This window comes from Myzus persicae, unplaced genomic scaffold (assembly GCF_001856785.1).
Source record: "Myzus persicae strain clone G006 unplaced genomic scaffold, MPER_G0061.0, whole genome shotgun sequence".
Taxonomy (NCBI): Eukaryota; Metazoa; Arthropoda; class Insecta; order Hemiptera; family Aphididae; genus Myzus; species Myzus persicae.
Genome location: NW_019103509.1, coordinates 218,718 through 243,515, shown reverse-complemented (window position 1 = coordinate 243,515; position 24,798 = coordinate 218,718). Strand labels below are relative to the sequence as shown.

The following is a 24,798-nucleotide window of genomic DNA, read 5'->3' as shown; positions in this document are numbered from 1 at the left end:
ATATATATTTTTAAGTTGGTAGGATTTTAATTCGTGGTATTGTGTATGTGTGTTTTTTTTGTCGCTAAAAATCCAGGTGGTCACCCATCCGGGAGCAAACGACTCATAGCTTCAGCAATCTTACGTGATTTCAGTCAACCACTGCTCCACACCATTGCATAATGTAATATTGCTCATTATAAAATCAATATTTATGAATTGCAAATAATGTTTTATTCATCATATTACTCAATATATTTAGACAAAATCATTTTAACAGTACAACTGTACAAGTGCATGTTTAATTGAATCAAATTAATGACATAATATTCATCAGAAAAAATGCTTCAAAAACAGGTACAGGATTACTTATTATTAAATTGGAAACAAATCAGGTCAAAATCAAAACACTGTCTAACAAATGTAGTATAAAGGTCTAAAATGTTTTACACACAAACTTCTATTATATTATATGATTTTTATGATAATATTAAAAATATTATCAAAGGCTTCTAAATGACTAAGTTTATACAAATTTAATCATAACACATATTTTCAAATTACTTAATAATAATTCTACATACATGTTAGTCTAAATTTAAAACGTAAAACATATGCTGTCAATAAATCGTTTTATATATTATGCATACATATATAGTGCATAATTATACATAGCATAATGTTACTTAAGTTGTTTCAGCTGAAATTTATTTTATCCCTAGTCCAGATAAACCTTCGGCTACATGTGAACTGTCTATAGATGTCTGTACGGCTCCATTGTTACTGGCCTCTCTGTTACACTCTTTTTTATGAACAAACCAATGGATGCGTTGACACTCACGGTCGCAATATTGCACAGCTTTGCATTTGGCACATTTTTTGGTAGCATTATTTTCAGCGCATGTACCACATATGCGTTCATCACCAAATGAATCTACGCCCATACCACGTCTATTTCCAATCATTACCAGTATAACATTGAGGGCTGTCATGCTATCTTTACCTCGTGTCAGACTAGCAACCATCTAAAAATAAATGGTAATATTTTTATTATATAAATTATCCTATAATAATTCGTTGAATTATATATAAAAAAAAAAATAGAAGTTACTAATTCAAGATCCATAAAGTGTGGTATTTGCAAGTTATAAAAAAAAATTAATGGATTGTATACTTATTAAAAAATAACATTTATTTTTATTATAAAAATAAGTTAAATTTGTTTTTGTTAAATCTTATGTAATTTATTTTTAAATATAAATAAGTTTTGCTTTAGGAAGTATATATTTTAATAATAATTAATAAATAGTTTAAAACAGTTTGTTAATTAGATAAATTAATTTCAAGACATAAGTGTAAAAACGCAGTAGGTTTATAAGGATTTTGTTTAGTAAGCTCGAAATTATAAAATAGGTCGCTTAAGATAATACTTCTTTTATCATTATGTTGTTTAATAATATGTTTTAAGTACCTAAGGGGATTTATCAATAGTAGAACATTCTAGGTTGTGCTGAATCCAAAATAAATACAAAATTCTACAAAGAATAATTTTACCTGTCTGAAAATAGTACAATCTCTAAATGGGAACATTCTAATGCAATCCTTAAGAAACTGTTCAGAATAAATTTCACTTTTCAATATTTTCTTAATGAATAATTCCTTTGGATCTGATTGTTTTTCGCTTTTCATATCACTACAAATAGAAAATAATATTTTTAAATTTATATTATATTGTTAACTATATAAAAAAGATATTACTTGTACTTGGCAACTTCAATCAGAATGCTGGCTAAGTAATGAAACTTAAAAGCCATCACTTCATTAGTTTCTAGCTGTTTGTTAATTTCACGCTCACACATCAAATTCAACACTTTGTAAATTTTTGACGAATTATCATCGATCAAGAAAACTGGGGGTATTTCTAGGGCCACTTTCACTGGATGGATATTGGTCTATAAGATATTATGGTACAATGATAATTAGTAGTTATCACACTCAATGAAATCTGGTTGTATGATGTTGCCAATATTAATAAGAATAATACCATCATAATAAATTTGTGAACAGATTGGGCTAACTCTGGAGGTAACTTTGGTTCATTATCATTTGAGTCTGGTTTTGTATAACAAGTGACTTCTTCTTCTGGTACATAATTGCTGATTACTGCCACACAGTTGTGATTACCTATGAATAATAAACGTGACATGAATACCTGGCAAGTAGGTCATACTAACCTATGTGTACTAACCTACGAAAGCGCCCATTTGAGAAGCAGTGCGTCCGACAGTATTGGTCAGTTCGCTTTTGGCACCGGCAGCCAACAGCAGACTACACACCACGGGATTGCCGCTGAGGGCAGCAAAATGCAGAGCAGTATACTGGTACTTGTGTTTACCTGAATTAACGTCAGCACCCTGCGATGGACAAAATGATTAATAATTGAAAATAACAATTTGATGGTCACTTACCCTGTTCAACAGCCAACGGACGATTTGCTCATTGCCTTTGTATGCAGCGTGTTGGAGCGGTGTCATGCCATGTTCGTCCAGTATATCCGTGCTCAGGTCGTGCTTAGCGTAGATCTTCTGGAGGCCATCGAAGTCGTTGACGAATATCGCTTTGAAAACGTCTTGCGTCATCCCGTCGCCGTCCTCAGAATAAATCATCGTTAGAAACAGGAACGTGTGACAAACAACTCACCTAGTCCACTAGCAAAATCTCCAGGTGAGGACTTCTACCTTTTGATATATGTACCGAACCGGATGGAAAATGCAGACTAAACTAATACGTAAAATTAATATATTGACGAGGTGTTCCTCGAGGAGCGTATAACAGTGCTTTGAGCAGTACGCTTACACTATGGTATCCACTACGATCAAGTGTCGAAAATTATGTAAACAAATCATGTACCGCCGTTTGCCGTGATACCAGCATGCTGTTATCACTTACGACCAAACAAGAAAACAAGACCATGGTTATCTACGCGGTTGCAGATGGTATTTACCATAGACATGTAACTGGTAAAATATGGCTAAATATTTTTTTTATTTACTCTCAAACTTAAATGAAAATATTCACAAAAATACATGGCTAAATAACTTAATTCCTAATAAAAGTCAATAAAAAGCTTTATTAATAATAATTACTAATTATTAATTATTATTAAGGCTCTCTACATAATAAGTTGTTTAGATATGCAAAAATCCACCTCACTCCATTTATTATTTTTATTTTGACTTGAATGAATTATTCACTCCATTTATTTGTTTACGATAAATATTCGAAAAATACTTAAATTAAATTAAATACAATTTTCAACTTCGATAGGGAAAGTGAATCTTGTTGGTGTATTCGAGAGGTCAAAAGGAAATCCTCAATAATTTTCAAAAACGCCAAGAAAAACTAAAAAAATTAAGTAAAAACGGGAATTTTCAAGGAAAACCAGTACCTATTTGACAAAATAAATTTGGTTTTTTTAGTGCTGATACATGACATTTTCATCGAATGTTTGTACTTTGTTTTAGTATTTATACTAATATTTTCTGAACACTGTACAATTTTCAAAATACTTTAAACTTTTTTTAACTCGTTTTAATTTATTTATAGACATAGGTACGAAAATTAATTTTTTTCCACTATTGTAGATAAACATTATTTAGTTCCGACAAAAAACTTGAGAGTTTAATACAAGTTTCGTCATAAGTTGTTTTTAGTGGAAATTAAAAAAAAATCTATTTAAGTATTCTACATGTCTATCTAGACTAGATAATATGCCATTGATATTGAGTAGGTACTAGATATATAATTTTGTTTTAGTACATTTTTAACATGACAAAAAGATTTTTTCAAGTGTTTGATCAATGGTAATACTCGAGTTATTAATAAAATGTATCTAATTAATACATTTTTATCATTACCTATGTAATATTATAATGTTCTACCACTTATACCTATTACTCTACGATCATTGAACAGCTTACACTGAAACTTCACAGCATATGGTAGGTACCTATTTTAGGGTATTGACGATATTTAGCTCAACTCAAGACAGTGGTTTATACCAGTAAGAAAGGTCCTACACTATAAAAAAGTCAATTAATTAAAGAAGCCTAAAATAATCACAGATATATATAATATAATTAGTTAATTACTTAAAATAATGTATTCTATAGTTATATACATCTGTAAAAATAATAAAATAGTAAATACAATAGTACCAATAGTTTAATAGTAGGTACAATTATTATAATAATGCAATTACCAATTTAATATTTTAATCACGCCTCTTTATTATGATGACTTACGTCTGTTACAAAACCTAACACACCGATTTTGTTTGCTTTTTTATTTGTAATTTGTACCTATACCTATATCTAGTCTATCAATTTTATATAGATATATTTAAAATGGTCGACGTTTTTCTACTTAGAACTTCACAAGAATAAGTATTTAGGTACCTAAATTTGTCTGTAAACTTTTCCAATTGCCAGTTAGCCACGATTTAAGATATACAAGTTACTCAATCTCAATGCCGTATTGCCGTATAGAAATTGGTCTCCAGAGTGATGCTCGCCGTTTACCCTTTAAAATCAACTATTCACCATAGGTAGAAGTACCGTTCTTGAAGATAAAACTTGGGCATCAAAAAGACAAAAATAATGCTGCGTTGAGTAACCTGTATAATATCTTAAATCGTAGGTAGAATGTAGATAACAGAACATAGTACTTACTATTGACCTATTATAATAGATCAATGGTAGGTACTTATTTGCTGTCTTACCACAGAATAGATTAAATTTAATCTATTCTGTTGTCTTACTACTTTGGTACGGTTGTAATTTGTAGTAACAAATACTATATTATATTATGACAATACTGAATACGGACAACTAGTGTCAAAAATTGCGATACATGAAGTACCCCCCCCCCCTACCCCCGAGAAGGTAACGCTCTACGTCATCTAGTCTAAGATTATATTTTGTTAGTGGTCTATGTACTATGTAGTCTACGATTATCAATTTTCATTGTTTGTCTAGTATTGTTATATTTGGTAGTATTTGGTATTACCTATTACTAGTATTACTTAATGGCACTACACCAGTCAGCAATTACCTACACTTAGTCCTGTTAAACGAGCGAGTGAGCAGTGAGCCACCAGGGTGGCAGGGTTAGACACCAGTACACCACTACAACACGTAACGGCTACGACCTACTTACCACCAGTTGCTCTAGCCTTTATTTTTTTAAGGAATCTACAGACTCTGGAGCTGCGGTTCCCAACCTTTTTAGCTATGCGGACCATCAATTTTGTAAAAAAAATCTTTGAGGCCCACAAACAGCTCATCTATATACGAATGCATAAATATATAAATATAATATACAAACTTCAGTTGTTAGAATTAAAAAGAATTAAAAAATCAATTGTTTTTTATGAAAAACAATTTATTAAACTTAATCACAAGTTAAACAATCTAATGTGATTTTTGACATTACTTGTCCTTCGTGAGAGAGTCAATATCGGGATGAAAATTGGATGTTTTACAATTAAATCACTTTCAACATTCAGTTAATTCCTATATTTATCGTTAATTAATAATTTGACACTACAGAGTGTAGATAATATTGATGAATATTATTATAACCAGAAATATTATTAGGTATATACTAAAAATATGTAATAATATTATTTAAAATATATATATAATATTAAATATTATATTATATTTATATGGTTCACGGTCCAGTACCACACTGCTCGAGGACCACAAGTGGGCCGCGGCCCATGGTTTGGGAACCGCTGCTCTAGAGTATTATAATCTGTGATAATGCAATGTGGTTTTAGTCGTAGATTGTGGAGAGGGGATTTTTGCCGAAACGCCTGTTTTTCCATTTTCCACCGACCGATGACATTCTCACTATCACTATGTGTCTAGTCAGTAGTCACTATCACAATGTGTCTAGTCACTATCTCAGACCTCAGTCGTGTGAGCTGTTGATCATATTTCAATCGTTACACTTTAGTCTGGTTATTTGACATCTATAGACTTTTGTTGAAAAGTTTCAGAGTAACTTTTACTCTATACGACTATACTGTTTTAGTTTGTAGACTGTGCACTATTTTAAATATTTAACGACCATAATTCATAAAATCAATACTGATCCATGTATTGCATGTAATTTTTAAAAATAACATATTTTAACTTTTTATTATTTGATATATAATTGTAGGTTATTAAACCAAGATCAAAATGGTTAAACAAATTAGTGAAGTATTAGATACTTGTCAGAAAGTAATGAGACAATCTAAAGATGTGAAAATTATTTCATCAAACATTCCAAAATTGGCTCTAAAGGTATTTTATAATTGTGTTAATTAGTTTACTAAATTAATATTTTATCAATAATATGAATATATTATTATTATTATAAAAATTTAATGCTTATTATTATTTTAAAGAAATTATCCTTAAGAAGACACCACGCACAATTTGTTATGTTTTATGTTTGTAAGATGGAGACAACACATGCATTTGTGACTCCCTCTTAACATTCAGCCTTTGAATAATATAATTAATATAAGACAAGTAAAAAATAGTGAAAGAGACGTGAACAACCTCAATTTTAAATTAAGATATTACATAATATAATATATATGTATATATATATATATAGGTGGTAGGGTGATTCACCAAGCATGTTCACCATAGGCGGAAATCCATTTGAAATATTGGGCGGCTACTATTTTTCAAAAGAACCTAAACTGTGGGAGCTTTGCCCCTTTATTATAACTGTTGGAATTTTGGAGGTGGCTTGACAGACTTTTTTTTTGGGGGGGGGAGAGCTTAGCCCTCCTAAGCCCCCAAATTTCAGCCTATGATGTTCACCCCCTTTTTTTATTGAATAATGCAACTGTTCAAAATCTGATTTTTGGAATTCATAAATATACTTATTAGTTATTATTATACCATATTTTCTTTCAAACATCAGAACTTGAATAAACTCATTATTAAAGGAACGAATAGGATTGAGTATGCTTGGAATACTCTGTTTATAATATAAGTATTTACTACCACCACCACCCCAAAATTTACTCTAATAATTAATATACAAATTATACTTAGATTTACACATTAATTGAAGAAGACAAATTAACTCTTGATGAGTTTAAAAAATGTCCATTGCATCCAAAAAATGAAGACGAAGAAGCAATTAATTGGATATTTGTTGTTGATTCTTTAAACTATTGTTTTTTTGATCCAAATAATAAATCACATTGGAGTGTTACTTGGAAAAATGAAAAACACACAGGCTATTTTGGTTTGTGTGCTGCAATCAATAGAGCTATAGAAGTTTGTAAATATTTTAAAAAAAAAATGCTATTTTTGTAAATTTAAAAATCAATTAAATTAATTCTTGTTTTTATAGAAAGGGATAAAAATGACTGATATGAAAACTTGTTTGGAATTAACAAGGGAGCAATTGGATGAAATACTTTTAGGAGATGATGGGACAACTCTTCCACTATTACAAGAAAGGTATTTGTGTTTACAAGAATCTGCATCTGTTTTACTAAAAAAATATAATGGTATGTTTTTCAAATTAATTCAATTTATAATCTTTGGTACTATTTTTTTTTATATTATGTACTGACTTAATATTTGTAAATTAAAATTTTTAATTATTATTATGTTAGGAAACTTTGTGAACTGTATATTAGAAGCAAATAATTCTGCTCAGGACTTATTAAAAATCATTTCTAAAAATTTTTTTTATTTCCGAGATGAATCCACTTATAACGACCAAAAAGGTAATATTATATATTATTATTTATCAATGTTAATATTAAATAGACTTATTCAAATAATTCTAAATTCGTTATTTTTTTTATTTTTTAGTTGCTATTTATAAAAGAGCTCAAATTTTGATTGCTGACATTTGGTCATCATTCAGGGGTTCTGGTTACGGCGAATTTCGAGACATAGATAGTTTAACCATGTTTGCAGATTATAGGTAAAATAAATATTACTTATACATATATATATGTTATATTATGAATTTTGTAACCGATTTGATTGAATTTTATATATCACTATGTATAGATTATTATAATTAATATCCAGAAAATTATATTAATTACAGAGTCCCTCAAGTTCTATTATACTTTGGTGTTTTGGAGTATTCAGATAAATTAAAAGACACTCTGCAACAAGGTGAGTTTAAGTTATAATTAGATAAACATTTATAATATTATCTTATTTATTTTTAATTTTATTAACACAGGTATTCTTCTTAAGCATGGAGCACCAGAAGAAGTGGAAATTAGAGCAGCTTCTATTGTAGCAGTTGACGATGTTGTAAATGAGGTGAAGAAATTAATGGCAAAAAATAATATACATAAGATTTGCAATTCTATTATGGTTGATACTTATTTATGGGGTTACCGGAGGGAAAATGCTGCAATTTTGGAAGACACGCCATATCACAAGACATTAAATATTTATTATTAAAATTACGTAGTATGGATTGAGTAAATGATTTATGAAAATATTGTACATCTTCATTTTTTTAAGACTAAAAATTATTTGGACTTTCGATGTTTTATAAATTGCATAATATTTTAATCAATGCCATCAAGTTTTGCAAATTTGTTATGTCACTAGTAATTGTTTTTTAGTTGCATTACTATAAATCTAAAAATAGAAATGAAATCATAATTGCTTCAGAATTAGGCATGTCATTTTATTTTGGTTTGTTATTTTTGGCAATAAATACCGGTGTATTTATTTTATTAAAGTTCTACCGTAGAAGGTAGAACATTGAACAATACTATTAGATATTAGCGGTATTTGATATTATTTTTTGCCCACCTACTCTTTGATATAATATGTAACATGCCTACACACTTTTATCTATTTTCTATGCACACTACACAGTACATGATCAATTTGTTCTATATATCAACGTTGTATCGACCTTTAAATCTAAATGGCTAATTAAACAATTAATGACCATAAAGCGGACTATGGAATGAACCGTGAATGCAGATGCAGAATGCACCATGATATCAATAATTATTTACTATCGACAATCATATTCAAGTAATTGCTTTTGGTTTTTCAAAGTGTCTAACACTCAACAGGCAACAATCAGTGTAGCCCGGTTCCAAGTCCGTAATTTTAGACGGTTTCGTTTCCGAGTGGCATTGACTAAACACTGTCGGTTGATTTTCTTATCCATGAGCAGCCATAGGTAACATCGATGACTATGTTGTGGATGGGGAAAACGGTTACGCCGATCTAATGTTGCCGGTAACACTGTGTGACGTCAGACGCAGTCCTTTGATCCGTGACACCTGTTGTCCGCGAACCCTAGTCCGGTTCAGGCCTTTGTACATCACCTATGTTTTTTCTTTTCTATTTGTTTGTTTTTTTTTATTTATTTTTCACGGTCGCTAATTTTCAGTAACGAAATATCGTGAGTATGCTGTATGCCTGATCGGTGTTCGCGATATGTTAGGTAGCAGACGACGAGTGAAAACGCTACCGATCGCTGTTCGAACGTATCCGTCGTCGGAACGCATACGCCGAGATGTCATCGAGACGGGACGAAAGAAAATACAAACACACGTCGAAAAGACACGAAGAGTGAGTGTCAATCATAATAAAATATAGATAGGTACTTTTTTTAGGTATCTCTATGTACCTACCAACTGCGTTAGGTAGGTGTACATGTTGTGAAATCGTTGAAATTTTGGAACTGGTCCGACTTACGCTTGTTCATCGAACTGATGGTTCGTTTTTTTCACTTATGTACTTCGTCGTTAGATTCATTAAATTCTGGAAATCGTGAATTGCACGTATTTTGATGATCTCTTTCGTTTCAATACTATCTATGTATACATTTATTATTAAATGCAATGATTTTGTTTAGTTTATGTGCATGTCTACTTTTTAGATCCTGTTGAGATGGTTTGTTCTAAATGTTTCATGTGAATGAATGAGAGTTGTGCTATATTATAAGTTTTCTTTGATTGTTGTGTGTGACAATATTTTTGTGAAATTTTGAATAATTTTGCGCTATGAGACGATAATAACGATACCATAGACAGTGTTTGGGATTTCTTATCTATAACTCAGTTTCTTTCATAATATATACTCTTATTACACTAATGACAATCCATTATATAGTAGTTAGTTGAGTACCTACTTAACGCAATATTCAATTGCAACAAGTTAATTTAATTTAAATTTCGGTTTATACTTTCCATTCAAATGATTAATATTTTTGTATAATCTTGTCTCATACCTAAGTGGTTAGGTATCCTAATTTTTTTTGTTTAATTAATTTTAGCAATAATTTGTGCCAAGTTATTAATAGTAGCAATTGCTAGAAAATTAAAATTTGTTGAGATTAGTAAGTTTATTTAGGTGATTTTTATTTTTTGAAAAGTTATCCAGGAATTTTAAATAGGTAGTTATATTACGAGTATATTATACTAACTGTAAATCCCAACTTTGCTGGGAAAAAATTAACTAACATAATATAATAATATATTGGTGTATCTTCAAATGTATCTCCGTTTTAGTATACCCAAATTCACGGGCAAATCTTCATTGGTTCACCAAGCTTTGAGAATTAATTCAGTCAATATGGGCAATCAGCCTGAGGTAGGTTGGGTAGTATTTGATATATTTTCCAATGTCTTTCAAACAAATCTTTAATCTTTCCTGATATCTGAAACTTTTGTTAAAATTGGTTGAAAATATTTTTTGAGTTAATTTACCGCAAACCTCACTTCAAACTCAAGGACATTGCATATTGTTATATATTTTAATTACATTTAATTATTTAAAACAAATAATTAGTTAATATAACTATATTTTATTAAGCTTTGAACAATAAGTTATTAGGTACAGCTCGACAATTAGAACCCTAGTTTTAATGCTTCATTTGTTATGCAAGGATTATTTAAAATATAAATTATAATAATAATGTGTAAGTATACTGTATTTAATTCAAAAATTAGTATAAAATAATAAAACAATTTTTATGAGATAAGTGAAATTGCTTTTTATTATTACAAATATTCTTAAAATTGGGATTTAGTGATGAAAGTTGTTTATCATATTAGATTTGGCTTCAAGTCTGTTGTGGTATTTTATTTTTGTTGATATATTTTTATTACAACGCTCAAATATCATTTATGTATCTGTAACACTGTAAGTGCATTATATTAGTATAGACTATACCACATCCATTATTATTTAATATACACATTTTTTTTTCTTTAATACAAATATTTTTTTCCCTACCACCTAGTCTATTATTCTTTAGTTCGATTTTTTAAAATAATTTTCTTGAAAATTTTGAAAAAAAGCACTCTAGTTTTTGCGGAATCCTGAAGTGATCCCCAATTCATGAGAAATCTCGTGAGCATAGTTTAAGCAACATTATTTTAAACCATATGGATGGCCATATTTCTTGCAATCCTTCTTCTTGTCGACATCAGTTCCTGGTTTTATTCTTAATTTGACCCTTCTATTCAAACAACAATCCTTAAGGTCCTTATCCCAGTAAAGTACTATATTGCACTATAATATAACTCGAGGTATAGGTTACCAACGTTATGAACTTTTTTTTAGTTCTACTTTTTGTCTTTTTAATCTAACCATTTAGTATATATTATAGTTTATAATACCATGTGTATGACCACATGTTGTTTATAAACAGTTAATAAAGCTTTTAAAATTAGTTACTTACATGACTAGGTTTTTATATTAGAATATTAAGCTAATTGGCATGATTTTATTAACTGTGCAAATGATTGATGTAGATTTGGTATTAAATAAGTTTTTAAAATTGTATGTACTTAAGTATAGAACTTAATTGTAATTTATACCTGTTTAAAAAAGGAAATTTCCCTATATTAGATTTTCAGAGTAAGTATAGTTTTATTGTTAAGTGTTGTTTTTGTCTTTATCACATTTTGGAGCAGACAGTTTACTCTTCTACTCAATCTTCGAATTGAGGAGGGTAGATTCTGTTACCAAATTTGATTGAGTTGACATTCCGGAGTATATTGCCACTATTTTTCTTAAAAGTTCAGAATAACTATTAAAAACAAAAAATATTTAAGTAATGGCTTTTTTTGATAAAAATAATTTTGATTTTTTTTATACCTAATTAAGAAAAAAATATCAGTGGAGTTATTGACATTCTTTTCAATTAAATATTTATATTAGCTATACTATAATTTTCAAAACATTTTGGAATTGAGCTATTTATAGATATTTAAAATTTATATTTTCTACATTTTTTTTTTTATTAATGTTAAGTAGAATTTTTATTTCTTTGTTAAAATGCTTACATTCAATATAAGGTTCCTCATAAGTTGTTCTCATAGTAGTAACTATTTTATTCAGTTATTTTATTAGGTAGGTACAATTCAAACAATTTTAAGTATAGGAACTTTTTACTGCATTTGTATTTTCTATTCACAAAAATTATGTAGACTTAATTTTAAACTAGTTATGCCACAAACCTATTCTAACCATTCTATGAACACTGGACATAGTACAGCAATATTACCATAAATTTAATGAAATCTTTTTGTCAAAAATTAGCTCAATCTAATGAATGAAGAAAATGTTTATAATATTATTAGTGTAATATAGCATTGACAATCCTTTAGAATAGATGCTGATCTTTTGCTCAGAACCATTTTTCATATACAAATACTATGACTTATCATTTTAACACATCTATTTCAGTTATTCAATGGCAAATGTATCTTATCTTATAAGTAGAGAGAGTTAGTTGGTTGTTACTAATAGTAAATGTTTATTCAGAGTTCAAAATAAAACAATTTAAAATTTAAAGGAGAGACACATATAAAAAAGGTTTTTTTTTTAGTTGATTAGAGTGTAGGAAATGTCCAATTTACAATAATTAATAGACAGAACAAAGGTGATAATATATCTACACATATTCATAGAACAATTTTAAGGTGTAAGGTTAAAATATTTATGTGCAAAAACTTAAAACGGAATTATTACACATCTATTTAAGTCCTTAAAATAGATATTATATTTGTTGCAAATTATTTTATAACAGTATTAAACAAACATATTTGCTTATTGTTTTTAACATACACCTATTATCTAGTGAAGGTTCTATCTTCTGCTATTATCATATATAATTATATTTCACCCTTTTTTAGCTAATCTTAACTTTTGGAGTTTAATGTTTTATCATTAAAATTATTTAATTTTATTACTCAATTTTCAATATCTTTGTTATTTTTTATCAATTAATCATAAAATGAATAATAAATGTTTTTCTCGGCTTGTTTAAATATTATTGTGCAATAAAATTTAAATTTGTATAGATTAAAATTGTATCTTACAAGAAAAAACTGTGATTTCAGTGTAATAACGTATTTAACTCCAATGATAAGTGTAGGCCTTACTATTTTGTTTGAGCAAAAAGTGATATAAGCTAACTATTATCATTTATCACTTACCATTGTTTTTGCTGTTATAAAAAAAAAATATTAACATGCATATTATTCATAGATTGTTTACTGTGTAAATCAATTTTGATAGTCATTTGACCTAAGAAATTTGGACAAGTTAATTTTGACTAGACAAGTATTTTTTTTTTTGATAAACTACCGATAGATTTATCTACCATTCTTCCAGACTATTCGTTGATAGTAGTATAATCACTAAATAGGATTAATGATAATTGCATTTTAATATCATGACTTAGGTATTATGTATGGTTTTAAATAATTATTAATTGATGTGCTAACAAACATTATCTTGTATTAGCAAGTATGGTGCAAAATTGATTGTATTCTCATTATTATTATTATTTTAACAATAATGAATGTTTTTAATAAAATATCCTGCAAGGTATAAGGCTTTCACATAACTAGGTATTCTGATTTTCATAGTTAGTTAATATAAACTACATCTAGCTGATTATAGAATAATCCTACAATTAGTAAGAATCTTATTTAATTATATTTCTGATTATTTATGTATAAATTAATAATATGAAATAATTAAAACATAGGTAAATGTTTTATATTTTTTTATTTTATTAATTTATACTTTATTAAGTTAAGGTGCCTTTAAAAATGGAGTGTTTTTGTTTATGCATCGGTACTATGTACCTAAAATCTCAACCTTGTTAAAATTATTTTACTACCAAAATACAATTATTCAAGTGTCTTACCTATACCTAACTAAATGTATATTTAAAAAAAAATACTGAAAATTTAATTATTATTATTATTATACTGTTGTTGTTAATTTACATTATATGTTGTGTACGCAAGTGATTTCTCTTAAAAAAGTGTGAAAACATCAATATCAAATCATTTTTAAATATTTTACTGTAAATTAAAAAAATAATATATTTTATACATATCTTTATAAGTGTAATTTTCTAGAATTTGATGGCAATTTCAAATTTATTATTACATTTTGAAAAAAAAACTGATGAAAGTCATTTAGTTAACGCCGATGTAATAAGCATAAACGCTCCTGGTAAGTGTTAATTAAACTAAAATTAAACTTTTACTTGAGATAATTCTTTATTAAATTATATTAAAGCAATGACCGTAGGGTAATTCATTCTTTTGCCATATTATGAATAGTAATATCCTTTTTTTTAAAAAACTTCAATAATCTTATTTCAATTTGTTGATCAAACATTTTTTCATTTATGTATCTATTTTTATTTCAGAAATCCTGCTGTTCGTTGACAATTAATTGTAACAGATTATGGTAAAAGCCCACGAGTCATGGAGCATCATGTCTCCCACAGGCGCACCGGCTCTACCACCTCGTAAACTATCACAAACCAATCGCCCTCAATCTGTCGAATCAATTGCAACCAGACTGCAAAATCCATTACTAGAACCCAGTTGCATTGAAGAAGCAGAATGGTATTGGGGTGACATAACCAGAGATGATGTACAGGAAAAACTTACCGACATGCCTGATGGTACGTTTTTGGTTCGAAATGCATCAAATAAGGCTGGAGAGTATACATTGACATTAAGGAAAGGAGGAACCAATAAATTAATAAAAATATATCACAAAAATGAAAAATTTGGTTTTTCAGAACCTTACAGTTTTTCTTCTGTTATTGATCTTGTGAACCATTATCGTAAAGTTTCTCTGTCGCAATATAATGCAACATTAGATGTAAAATTATTGTACCCTGTGTCCAGATTTCAACAAGATGAAGAGTTTGGTACTTGGAAAAGTTTAAATGTTGACGTTGTGTGGATGCGTTTGATTGAACTACTTAAAGATATTTTGAAGAAATCTATTTCATATGAAGAATTGTCTAAAGAATTTCAGGCTGCAACTGCTGATATATCAGTGATGCGCATGGGTCTGCAGCAGTACCAGGAAGTGAATAGAATGTTTGAAGATCAACTGAGAGTACATGATAAATTTCTTAAAAAAGCTGAACGCCATGAAGCTGATAATCTAGTTAAAAATATTGAAATAGTAAAAAAAAGAATTAAGCTACTTCTAGATGGCAAAGCAGTACTTGAAGAGAAATTATACACGTAAGTTTTATTTTTAAATATATATTATAGTTTGATATTAATTGTAGTTATGTTGATTTTAGACAAGTGGCCTATAGTCAGACATTGGAGCGGCAAATGTATAAATTAAAACAAGAAGGTGCAATACTCACACGTCAAAAAGATAAATCAGTTCGGTGGTTATTGACCCATGGTGTGGCTTATGAAGCAATTCATCGAGTGCTGAACGGCACTGATTGGAATACTTGTAAGCCTGAAGACATTCAACTACCTCTGAACGTCTCTCATTTAGATGAGGGTACTTGGCTGCTTCAATCTTGTTCACGTGCAGATGCTGAGCGTCTGTTAAATGGCAAGCGCAATGGAACATTTTTAATACGACCCAGTCGTACAGGGCAATCAGCATTATCTATAGTTTGCAATGGGGTCGTAAATCATTGTATAGTGTATAGAACTCCAAAAGGATTTGGATTTGCTGAACCTTACAATATATATTCTTCTCTGAAAGATCTAGTCATGCATTATTCTCAAACTTCCTTAGAAGAACATAATGATTCTCTGACTACTACATTAGCTTACCCCGTGTTAGCTGAAAATGACAAAAAATAAATTGAGTAGTGTATTACCAGCATCAACAGCTCATATTGCTTATGGAATTTGGTGATTCAATTGTGATAATAATTACCTTTTAAATGTTAATTATTTACTAGTATTAAAGAGTTATTTAATAAGGAGCAATATTTTTCATATAAGTATGCATTTATAAGACATATTATTGATGAAATTATATTTTAATTTGTTTATATTTATTATACCATACCAACTTGTTTTCTTGTGTCCAAATTTTTATGTAAAAATTATTTGTGTATAGTATGCATTAGATTATATTAAAAATATTATTAATTTATACATTTTAACAAATTATTTTTCGTTAAAAAACGTTTTTTTATTTTGTATTCTAATATTATATTTGATTAACAATAATGGCAATTTATTTTATTTTCTCCTAGTGAGAACATTTATTATCGTAGTCACCATATAACTATTAACATGAGTGATTTTTAGCTGTGTACTATTCATTTTTAATGTTTAAAAGCATATTTGTGATAAGTATAATTATATTGTTTCTACCATTTAACTGATCATTTAATACCCTTACAAATAGTTTTTTTTTATAATATAACATGAAAATGCAAAAAATGATAAGTTTCATAACATAAGAAATATTATGTAATATGCTATTACCTACCCTCTAAAATATAGAAATCACCAACAATTTTACAACTACGGGAAAAATACCAAACAAACTAAAATATTTTAAATAAATACCTTTCAAAAATTATCTAAATTTACAAATAAACAAACCTAAAAGGATATAATTAAATCGCTCCTTACCGAACCTTTCAATGTTATGAACGCAGCTATACATTCAACAAAACTACAAAAGTAATTCTGTGGTGCTACTGATGCATATATGTGTCCTATCATTAAAAAAAAAAAAAAAACAATAGATGTTTTGATAACTGTGACAACATGAACATTATATGGCAAATGATAAGACTAATACAAAGATACACCAAAAAATATCACACTAAGTTATGTCTACTAAACATTTAGTAAAGAAAAAAAATATTAATTATTAATACTCGAACTATAATAATATAAAATACAAGAAAAACAATTTTATACCCCCATAGTGAATAACTGGAAAAATGAATTCAACAATGAGTGTTAATAAATCTAACCTAACCTTAACTTAAAAAAAATTCAGGTGAAAATAGTCTTGACCTTAATGTTGCAATGATAGCATAAATACAATTCCCTTTTAGCAGTAGTCCAAAACAGCGGTATAATGCTGACTTGAGTAGGCTTTCTTCTTACTTATTAAATAAAGACAAGAAATCTCGACAAAAAAAATTATTTCTGACAAAGTTAGAATTTTAATCCTGTAGTCAAAGGGTTGAAGATAAATCATATAAATATCTGAAAATTGAAACAAATTATATATTTTTATAGTACTAGTAAGTATTATAAAATTATTCAATATTTAATTTCATCATTTTTGTCATGTGTTTGGCTGTACAGTGTACACACACATGGTACAAATATAGAAAGACATGGGGGGGGGGGTCATAAGCAAATAATTTTTTCCTTAATCTTATATTAGTAATGAAAAATAAATAACACTCAGTCATAGAATACAATTGATTTAATTTATTTTTTCAAGACCGGGACGACTAAGTATCCTTGAAGACATTTAAAGTGGGAAGGAGGGATGTATTGTATACGTGCACGATGTACCCTTTATTTCTATTATTGTAATTCGAGTACAGATGTATCTACTGGCTACTGGAGAACATTATTTGTTCCGTGTGATGACTTTTTGTGCCTTTTCAGATTCCGAATTCCAACAGCGAATATATCTTTTTCCCTCGACAGTTGCCCGTCCAGATAAAAACGCCTTTCGTGATCGAGATTCGAACAGCGACTTGTTTTTCTAACGCGATCAATACCTAGGCAATTTTCTTTAGACAATTAGACCAGTACATGGCTTAGAGCCCAGAGGTCAATGTTATGCAAATAAATAATATTTGACAGATCAAATTCAAAACTGGCTTCTATTATATCGGAAATTAGGAAATCGGTTCTGTAAAAATTATTTTGCATTAGGTACCTATTATTTATTTACCATCACATAGGTACCTGTCTAACTTAATTGAAATGTTATATTTTAAACAGTTAATGCACATGCACGTACATATATTATTCAATATAATATGTCTAAAATAATTACTACTAGGTATTATTATTAGCAACCGGAGTCGTATAAAGTAAACCAATTATCTGAAAATTCACTGACAAATAAATTAAGATATGGCCGCATACGGACAATTCGTGATTAGGTATGAAAAATGAATGTCATATCTCGTCCATCAACATTTTTGTGTGTCTGACTTAGTCATAATATAATCTTGAATATTTGTTTGTACTTGGTAGTTTTAAGTTTGTACCATTTTAAATGACTTCCGCATTTTTTTTCGGTGTTTTTACGACAAATTAAGATATGCTATTTTTTAGTAGGTATATTCGTGGTTCGTGGTTTTTTCAAACAAGATATTTAACTCTAATATAGGTATTTTCAATTTTAGTACTTATTAATCCTTATAATATTATTAGTACCTATACAAATGATAAGTAATAACTTATAACCCATTTTTTTTCTCAATGTGTTTTTATTTTATTAACCCTATCGAGGTAAATAGGTAACGAATGATGATTTAAGTATATGAATGATGTCTTGAAATACTTAACATTTCCAGCCGAAATGAGTTATGATAACTAACCTAATAAATTTCTAACTTGAGATTACTTTTTGATCTTTGTTTTTAATCATCTTTGCTCTTGCTATAATTATTTGCGAATCATTTTTCAACTGTTTTTCGCCCCCAAATGTAACCATAAACTTTACATGACAATTAATCATTTTTAACTTATTTTATTTTAGAGAAGACAATTTTGACCGTCGAAAGCCACACAAGTATCGTGACAACAATAAATCCCCCGAACGACAACATCGAAGACATAATTCAAATTCTGACGACGATGATCGTAGAAAAAGACCAAGGCATGATCGCAGGGACAACTCAAGACATCAAGGCAAGTCAGATGCTGATCACGTATGGGGCAATAAAGACTCATCTAGTGAAAAAAAACCGGTAGTGAAAAAAGAAGAACCCAATTTTGAAACCACTGGCAAGTTAGCCGAGGACACAAATACTTTTAATGGTGTAGTTATTAAGTATAGCGAGCCAGCTGAGGCGAGAAAGCCGAAACGACGCTGGCGGTTGTACCCATTCAAAGGAGAGAAACAATTACCTGTATTACACATACACAGACAAAGTGGGTATTTACTTGGACGTGATCGTAAAGTGGCAGACATACCAATAGATCATCCGTCGTGCTCAAAACAGCACGCAGCTCTCCAGTACAGGTTAGTTTCAGCCAAAAAAGATGGGCGCCATGTTAGATGTATTCGGCCATATATCATTGATTTAGAGTCAGCTAATGGCACTTATGTTAATAACCAGCGCATAGATTCAAAAAAATATGTGGAATTAATGGAGAAAGACGTCGTTAAGTTTGGGTTCAGCTCTAGGGAGTATGTGCTTTTACATGAACATAGCACGGATTCTGGAGATGATGATAGTCTTGCTGAAGACAATCCAAACGAGGAATCTAATGTAGATTGAATGCAAAACTTATTTTAAGGAACTAGAAGTTTTCTTATTTTTAATCTGTAAATTAAATCATTTTGATATAAAAAAATCAAACGAAGATCAACATTTAATTTCTTGTGTTATAAATAATTACCTTTTTACAATGAAGTATAACTTTTTTTTGTGTATATAATACAATGAATATTTTTGTAAACAATTACATGACCTGATAATAAATTAAGTTTTATTACATACTTAATGATTATGTATTAAATTTATCTTGTCTGTTATGGATATAAAAAAAATTAAAATGTACCTTTATAATGAAATAAAATTCAACCTCAAAGTTTAAAAAATAATACTTAGCCTCAGTATCTAATATCTATAATAATTAATAATCTTCAATAGTAAATTTATTGGCTGTACTATAGAGAATTTCTTTGATAGTTTCCTGGCAGTCACAGTACTCTACCCAGGGTCTTTCAATATTATCGTGAAGAAGTTTCAAATGAGAGTATAAGAACTGAATGTATTGGAGACCATCACATTCATTTGATTTAATTTTCTTAATTATTTCATACAACTTGATTGATGATTTTTGTAACAAGTCTGAATTGATGTCAGTAAATATTTTACATCTATAATAAAATAACTGATGAGGATAAGTACATAATAATATAAAGATAATTATTATTTCTTACTCTGATCGTGGCTGATCAGCTAATACACCATACAATGGCCAATTGTTTTCACAAGATGAACACTCACAACAAAAACAATATTGTTTTTTAAGTATTCGAAGTCTAGATTCTTTTGGATGTGTAGCATACAATAATCCATAGTTATCAAAAAGCTAAAAACAAAAATATCAGTCAGGATTGGGTAACAAACTTAGAGAATCACCAACTGAAAATTAATTTTATCCAATTCAATCAATTGATTGAATAGAAAATTAATGAGGTAAAAAATAAAATTACAATTTATAATGAGGTAGGTAAAAAAAAAATAATTTATTATGAGGTAGTGTATTAGTTTAATTTTTATAAATTTAATTTAAAATGATCACCTGTGAGTCTTTAGAAATAGGTTGAATAGCCGTGAGGACTAAAGTTCCATTGTAATTGTGTCTTACTACATTAGGATCACAATGATGGTTTAACAAGCTCAACACTGGCATTAACAAAGAAGCAACTGGTGTAAATCTTTTATCAAGCACAAGATTTTGCTTAAGTTGTGTCTCAAAATTCTAGGGTTGTGTTATACCATGAGCATTAGAAGAAACTGCACATATTATATGAACTAATGATCCACCAACAGTACCTAATTGATGATATGGTATTTGTAGGCCCGATAATGTCATTAATGAAACCATAACAGCTGCATAACAATATCTTGAAAATAGATCGCTTACTGTTCTTTTATATTCATTTCCTTCCAACGTGTATACAGAACAAAATTGATCAGATAAATATTTGCCATTATTATTAAAGCCTCGCATCATCGAATCAGTAGTATCAGCATTCAGAACACACACAGTGTCAATATACTCGTTAAATCCTAACTTACAAACTGATTTTAAGAATATGTTAAGTGATAGATGTTCCATGTGATCCATGCCAGGCCACTCTTTAAATGTTGAAAACATTGCGCATTCATATTTATGGCCACTCTCGTAAGATTTTATTCTACAAGATTCATCACAGTAAATAACCTGTTGACAATATATATATATATATATGCACATAATAATTTGGCTAGTATTATATTTTATAAACAATAAATGAGGCTCAGATTTCAAAGCAAATACTTTATTTGTGAGGTTTGAGGTAGAAAAATTTTTTTTATATAAGTGTAATATATATTTTGTATCATTTTGTATCATTCTAATTGTAATGTTTATTTTTCTATTCTTCCTTTCCATTGATGAATAATTTTCACGAAAATATCATACATTACATACTCGTATTATATTTGACTGGTTACCTACTATATTATAAAAAGGAATATGTGAAATGTCTGGATTTAACCTTCAAAATTGTTTATTTTGTTATCAATTAAATAATTATGCTAACATAATTGTCCAAAAAAAGCTTATTGTAGTTTTATAAAAATAGCGACAGTTTGAAAAGGTAAAAAATAATTATAAATATAAATATTTTTCTGTTATTTTCAAGATTAAATTAAATGAATGCTTTATGGGAATTATAAATTCCCTTCGATGATTTATTTTGCTACAAAATCTGAGCTATTGAGAAATGATCAATTAATGTTTCATTTTTAATAATATTTCAAAACCTTATTTTAAAAAGAAAATATAATATATTATAATTAGGTAACTGCAGTAATGATAATATAAATGTTGTTAATTCTTACCGAAGTACACTTTAGACAAGGTATGCCACTTAAACAACATTTAAAACAGTTCTGACAGTTTATTTCATAGGATTCACGTCTTAACACCCCTGCATAAGGTTTTTCAATAGCAAGGACTTCTCCTAAAATGTAATCAAGATAAAAAAATATAATAAGATTATTAACAAATCAACTAAATTATATTCATGGAGTCAGTGGCGAATTTAGGGGGGGAAGGGGCCTGGGCCCCTCCCGAAATGAAAAACGCAATATTAAAAATTGTTATTTTTGACATGAAACTTTTTTTTATATTACAATTCATTAAAAAAATGATTGAGTTTCTTATTACTCTGATGGTGTAAAGAGAGTTGAAAGGTCTTGTAGTATTCAAGCAATTTTTGTCCAAATAGTGTGTCTCCTTCCTCCTTTCCCCAAAGAAATCTAAATATATAATTGGCCCCCTCCAAAATAAAAACCTATATATGTCATTGCATGGAGTTATAGATAAATGAAAAAAAGTGAAGACTCTTTGCTATGTTACTTAACTCAATTTATCAAAATTTAAAACGCTTACTGTTTAGGCACAAAAAACTAAATTTCAGTTCTTAATATTTTATTATCTAATGTTAAAAATGTATTTTTCTTTTAATTATTAAATTATAAATATAGGAAGCCATTTAACTATCATAAGTTGAAAGTGGGTTATAAACAAAAGAAGAACAAATATACTACATGTACTATGCACCCAGGGGCGGTTCCAAGGGGGGGGGCCTTAGGGACCACACATATGTTAATGGTAGGTTTCTGATTGAGATGCTTGATGTATGGATGCAAGAAAGAAAAATGTTACAATGTTGCATATTCATCAATCTTTGTTAAAGATATAAATATAAAATAACAGATAAATAAGTGATGGTTCACCTCAAATATCTCAGTCCCATCTATAGTTTATAATCTAAGGTTGACCATAATCTCATTTACCTGGATTAATATCAGATGAAACAACCAAACATCTACCCATTGATTCTGAATACTTCACTTTGACAAACTTTGACAATGCCGGGATATTTTTATTTGGACCTCCAAATAATTTGATTACATTTAGTTTATCTTGCTGATTATTTGTCTCTTTTTCATTCATAAACCTTTTAATATTCATTTCAATATTTTTTTTATTTTCTTTGGACATTAAGGTTAGAGATAAATGAGACAAAAATTCCTTAAAAAAAAAATTAATTTATAAAATGTTTGACGTTACAACTTGCAGAAGTCTCTGATATAATAATACTTGCTTTCAATTTTAATTCAGCTTGGGATATCTTTCCCATTTGTTTTAGACATTTCACTTCTCTTTCATATAACTTATAAGACAGTTCAGTAGGATATTTATTTGCTAAAGCGCGGTGAATGTCTTGGATACAAGCATCATATTCTCCCAAATAATAGAGGGCAGCTGAACGATTTGCCAAAGCAAATGCATAGTCTTCGCTATTGATTTTTGCAGTCATAAGACTTTTATTGTATTCGGATAAAGCGGAGTTAAACTCACCGTTTTTAAATTTTTCATTTGCATCAGCTCTGATTTGTCGAGCTTTTTTGGTATTTTTGAGGTTTGTCATTTTACACTCCGTAGGTAATTTATTATATTTTTTAAGTAGATTATATGTGTATAGAAATTTATCTGCAGCAGTGGGTAATTTAGAAAATGTAACATACACCTCACCCATAATTTCGTTTTTTTGAAAACATTTCATGTAAAATAATCGTTCGATTTCGCACGATAGCATACCGTCGTCAAACATTTTCGTACGTCGATATCGGAAAACACGATGATTAATGGTAAAACGGAAACAGTACACACAATACGATAAGTATCAATATTCGAAAACGTTAAATAAATAAACAATAAAATGCAGTAATTGTAATACGTCGAGAACCCGTAAGGAACACTGAGCCGATTAGTCGATATAATGATAATGACATCGACTGTGTAACACAAAACGCACTACGTTATGATAAAAAAATTACAATTTGAAAACGTGTTCGCAACGTCCAAGTTCTGAAGCTCAACCATTACAAGCCACAAATCAAACGCAAATCGCGAGCTCACGAGTAATTATTCTGTGACACAAGTTACAACAACTGTGAACTGTTGCACAATAGAATTTTATTTCTGTAATGAACTATACTGTTGCCTATAATATTGATAATCTTTTATATTATGCGTTCTGTATTCCTGTGGTTGAGACGGTTAGTGAAGAGTGCTCGCGGATCCCAGCTGAGGCTATTTGATTTCCAGGTGCCCGGTGGACGGTGCTTGGGTAGTTGTTGTAAAGTTGGGCAACGCGCCACGCAGACGTCGCTGCTTATAACCCCACTAATTCCAATCAGTAAACGTGAAATGAATAATATAGTATTATACACGGGGCGCTGAGATAGCTTCTATTTTGGGCCGTGAATAAATATAGAATAGGAAACCATGTGAAACGTGAACATAATAATAATAAAAAGTCTTCTATCTAATAGAATAAGAATTTATAAGCAACAATTATATCTATTTATATTTTGTTCGCTCCGACACTTACAGTGTTGCCAATGCTTTTACCATTTAATAATTAAATATATTACAAGACTATTATTCTAAGGTGGTACACCGGTAATAGCGATTTTTCCATGACG

At 29.1% G+C, this 24,798-nt stretch overlaps 5 protein-coding genes across 6 annotated transcripts; 3 read left to right on the top strand and 2 right to left on the bottom strand.

Annotated features, from left to right (window-relative positions):
* Positions 1 to 247: 247 nt before the first annotated feature.
* On the bottom strand, positions 248 to 2,645 carry LOC111034644 (ankyrin repeat and MYND domain-containing protein 2). The gene is made up of 6 exons (XM_022315947.1): positions 2,448 to 2,645; positions 2,228 to 2,393; positions 2,024 to 2,163; positions 1,738 to 1,931; positions 1,534 to 1,672; positions 248 to 1,004 (listed from the first exon to the last, which is right to left on the bottom strand). Exons 1-6 carry the CDS (start codon positions 2,643 to 2,645, stop codon positions 687 to 689), a joined length of 1,155 nt encoding a protein of 384 aa, XP_022171639.1. The 3' UTR covers positions 248 to 686.
* A 3,249-nt stretch (positions 2,646 to 5,894) lies between these two features.
* LOC111034642 (UPF0553 protein C9orf64 homolog) lies at positions 5,895 to 8,813 on the top strand. Its single transcript, XM_022315942.1, has 8 exons — positions 5,895 to 6,152; positions 6,208 to 6,332; positions 7,101 to 7,328; positions 7,405 to 7,564; positions 7,673 to 7,786; positions 7,875 to 7,989; positions 8,119 to 8,189; positions 8,260 to 8,813. The coding sequence occupies exons 2-8, from the start codon at positions 6,228 to 6,230 to the stop codon at positions 8,484 to 8,486; spliced, it is 1,020 nt and encodes a 339-aa protein (XP_022171634.1). The 5' UTR covers positions 5,895 to 6,152; positions 6,208 to 6,227; the 3' UTR covers positions 8,487 to 8,813.
* A 512-nt stretch (positions 8,814 to 9,325) lies between these two features.
* On the top strand, positions 9,326 to 16,169 carry LOC111034641 (phosphatidylinositol 3-kinase regulatory subunit alpha-like). Of its 2 annotated transcripts, XM_022315941.1 has the most exons (4): positions 9,326 to 9,623; positions 10,565 to 10,646; positions 14,734 to 15,571; positions 15,634 to 16,169. In XM_022315941.1, exons 3-4 carry the CDS (start codon positions 14,772 to 14,774, stop codon positions 16,157 to 16,159), a joined length of 1,326 nt encoding a protein of 441 aa, XP_022171633.1. In that variant the 5' UTR covers positions 9,326 to 9,623; positions 10,565 to 10,646; positions 14,734 to 14,771; the 3' UTR covers positions 16,160 to 16,169. The 2 variants fall into 2 exon arrangements, with proteins under 2 accessions (XP_022171633.1, XP_022171632.1); XM_022315940.1 differs by lacking the exon at positions 10,565 to 10,646.
* Positions 16,170 to 18,424: 2,255 nt separating this feature from the next.
* Positions 18,425 to 19,800, top strand: LOC111034647 (smad nuclear-interacting protein 1-like). Its single transcript, XM_022315950.1, has 2 exons — positions 18,425 to 18,453; positions 19,056 to 19,800. Exons 1-2 carry the CDS (start codon positions 18,425 to 18,427, stop codon positions 19,798 to 19,800), a joined length of 774 nt encoding a protein of 257 aa, XP_022171642.1.
* A 285-nt stretch (positions 19,801 to 20,085) lies between these two features.
* LOC111034649 (SET and MYND domain-containing protein 4-like) lies at positions 20,086 to 24,723 on the bottom strand. The gene is given in 6 exon segments (XM_022315953.1): positions 20,086 to 20,405; positions 20,469 to 20,620; positions 20,834 to 21,478; positions 22,141 to 22,262; positions 23,101 to 23,338; positions 23,412 to 24,723. Coding segments are annotated over 6 exon segments (1,914 nt in total). The 5' UTR covers positions 23,922 to 24,723; the 3' UTR covers positions 20,086 to 20,158.
* Between the last annotated feature and the right edge of the window lie 75 nt (positions 24,724 to 24,798).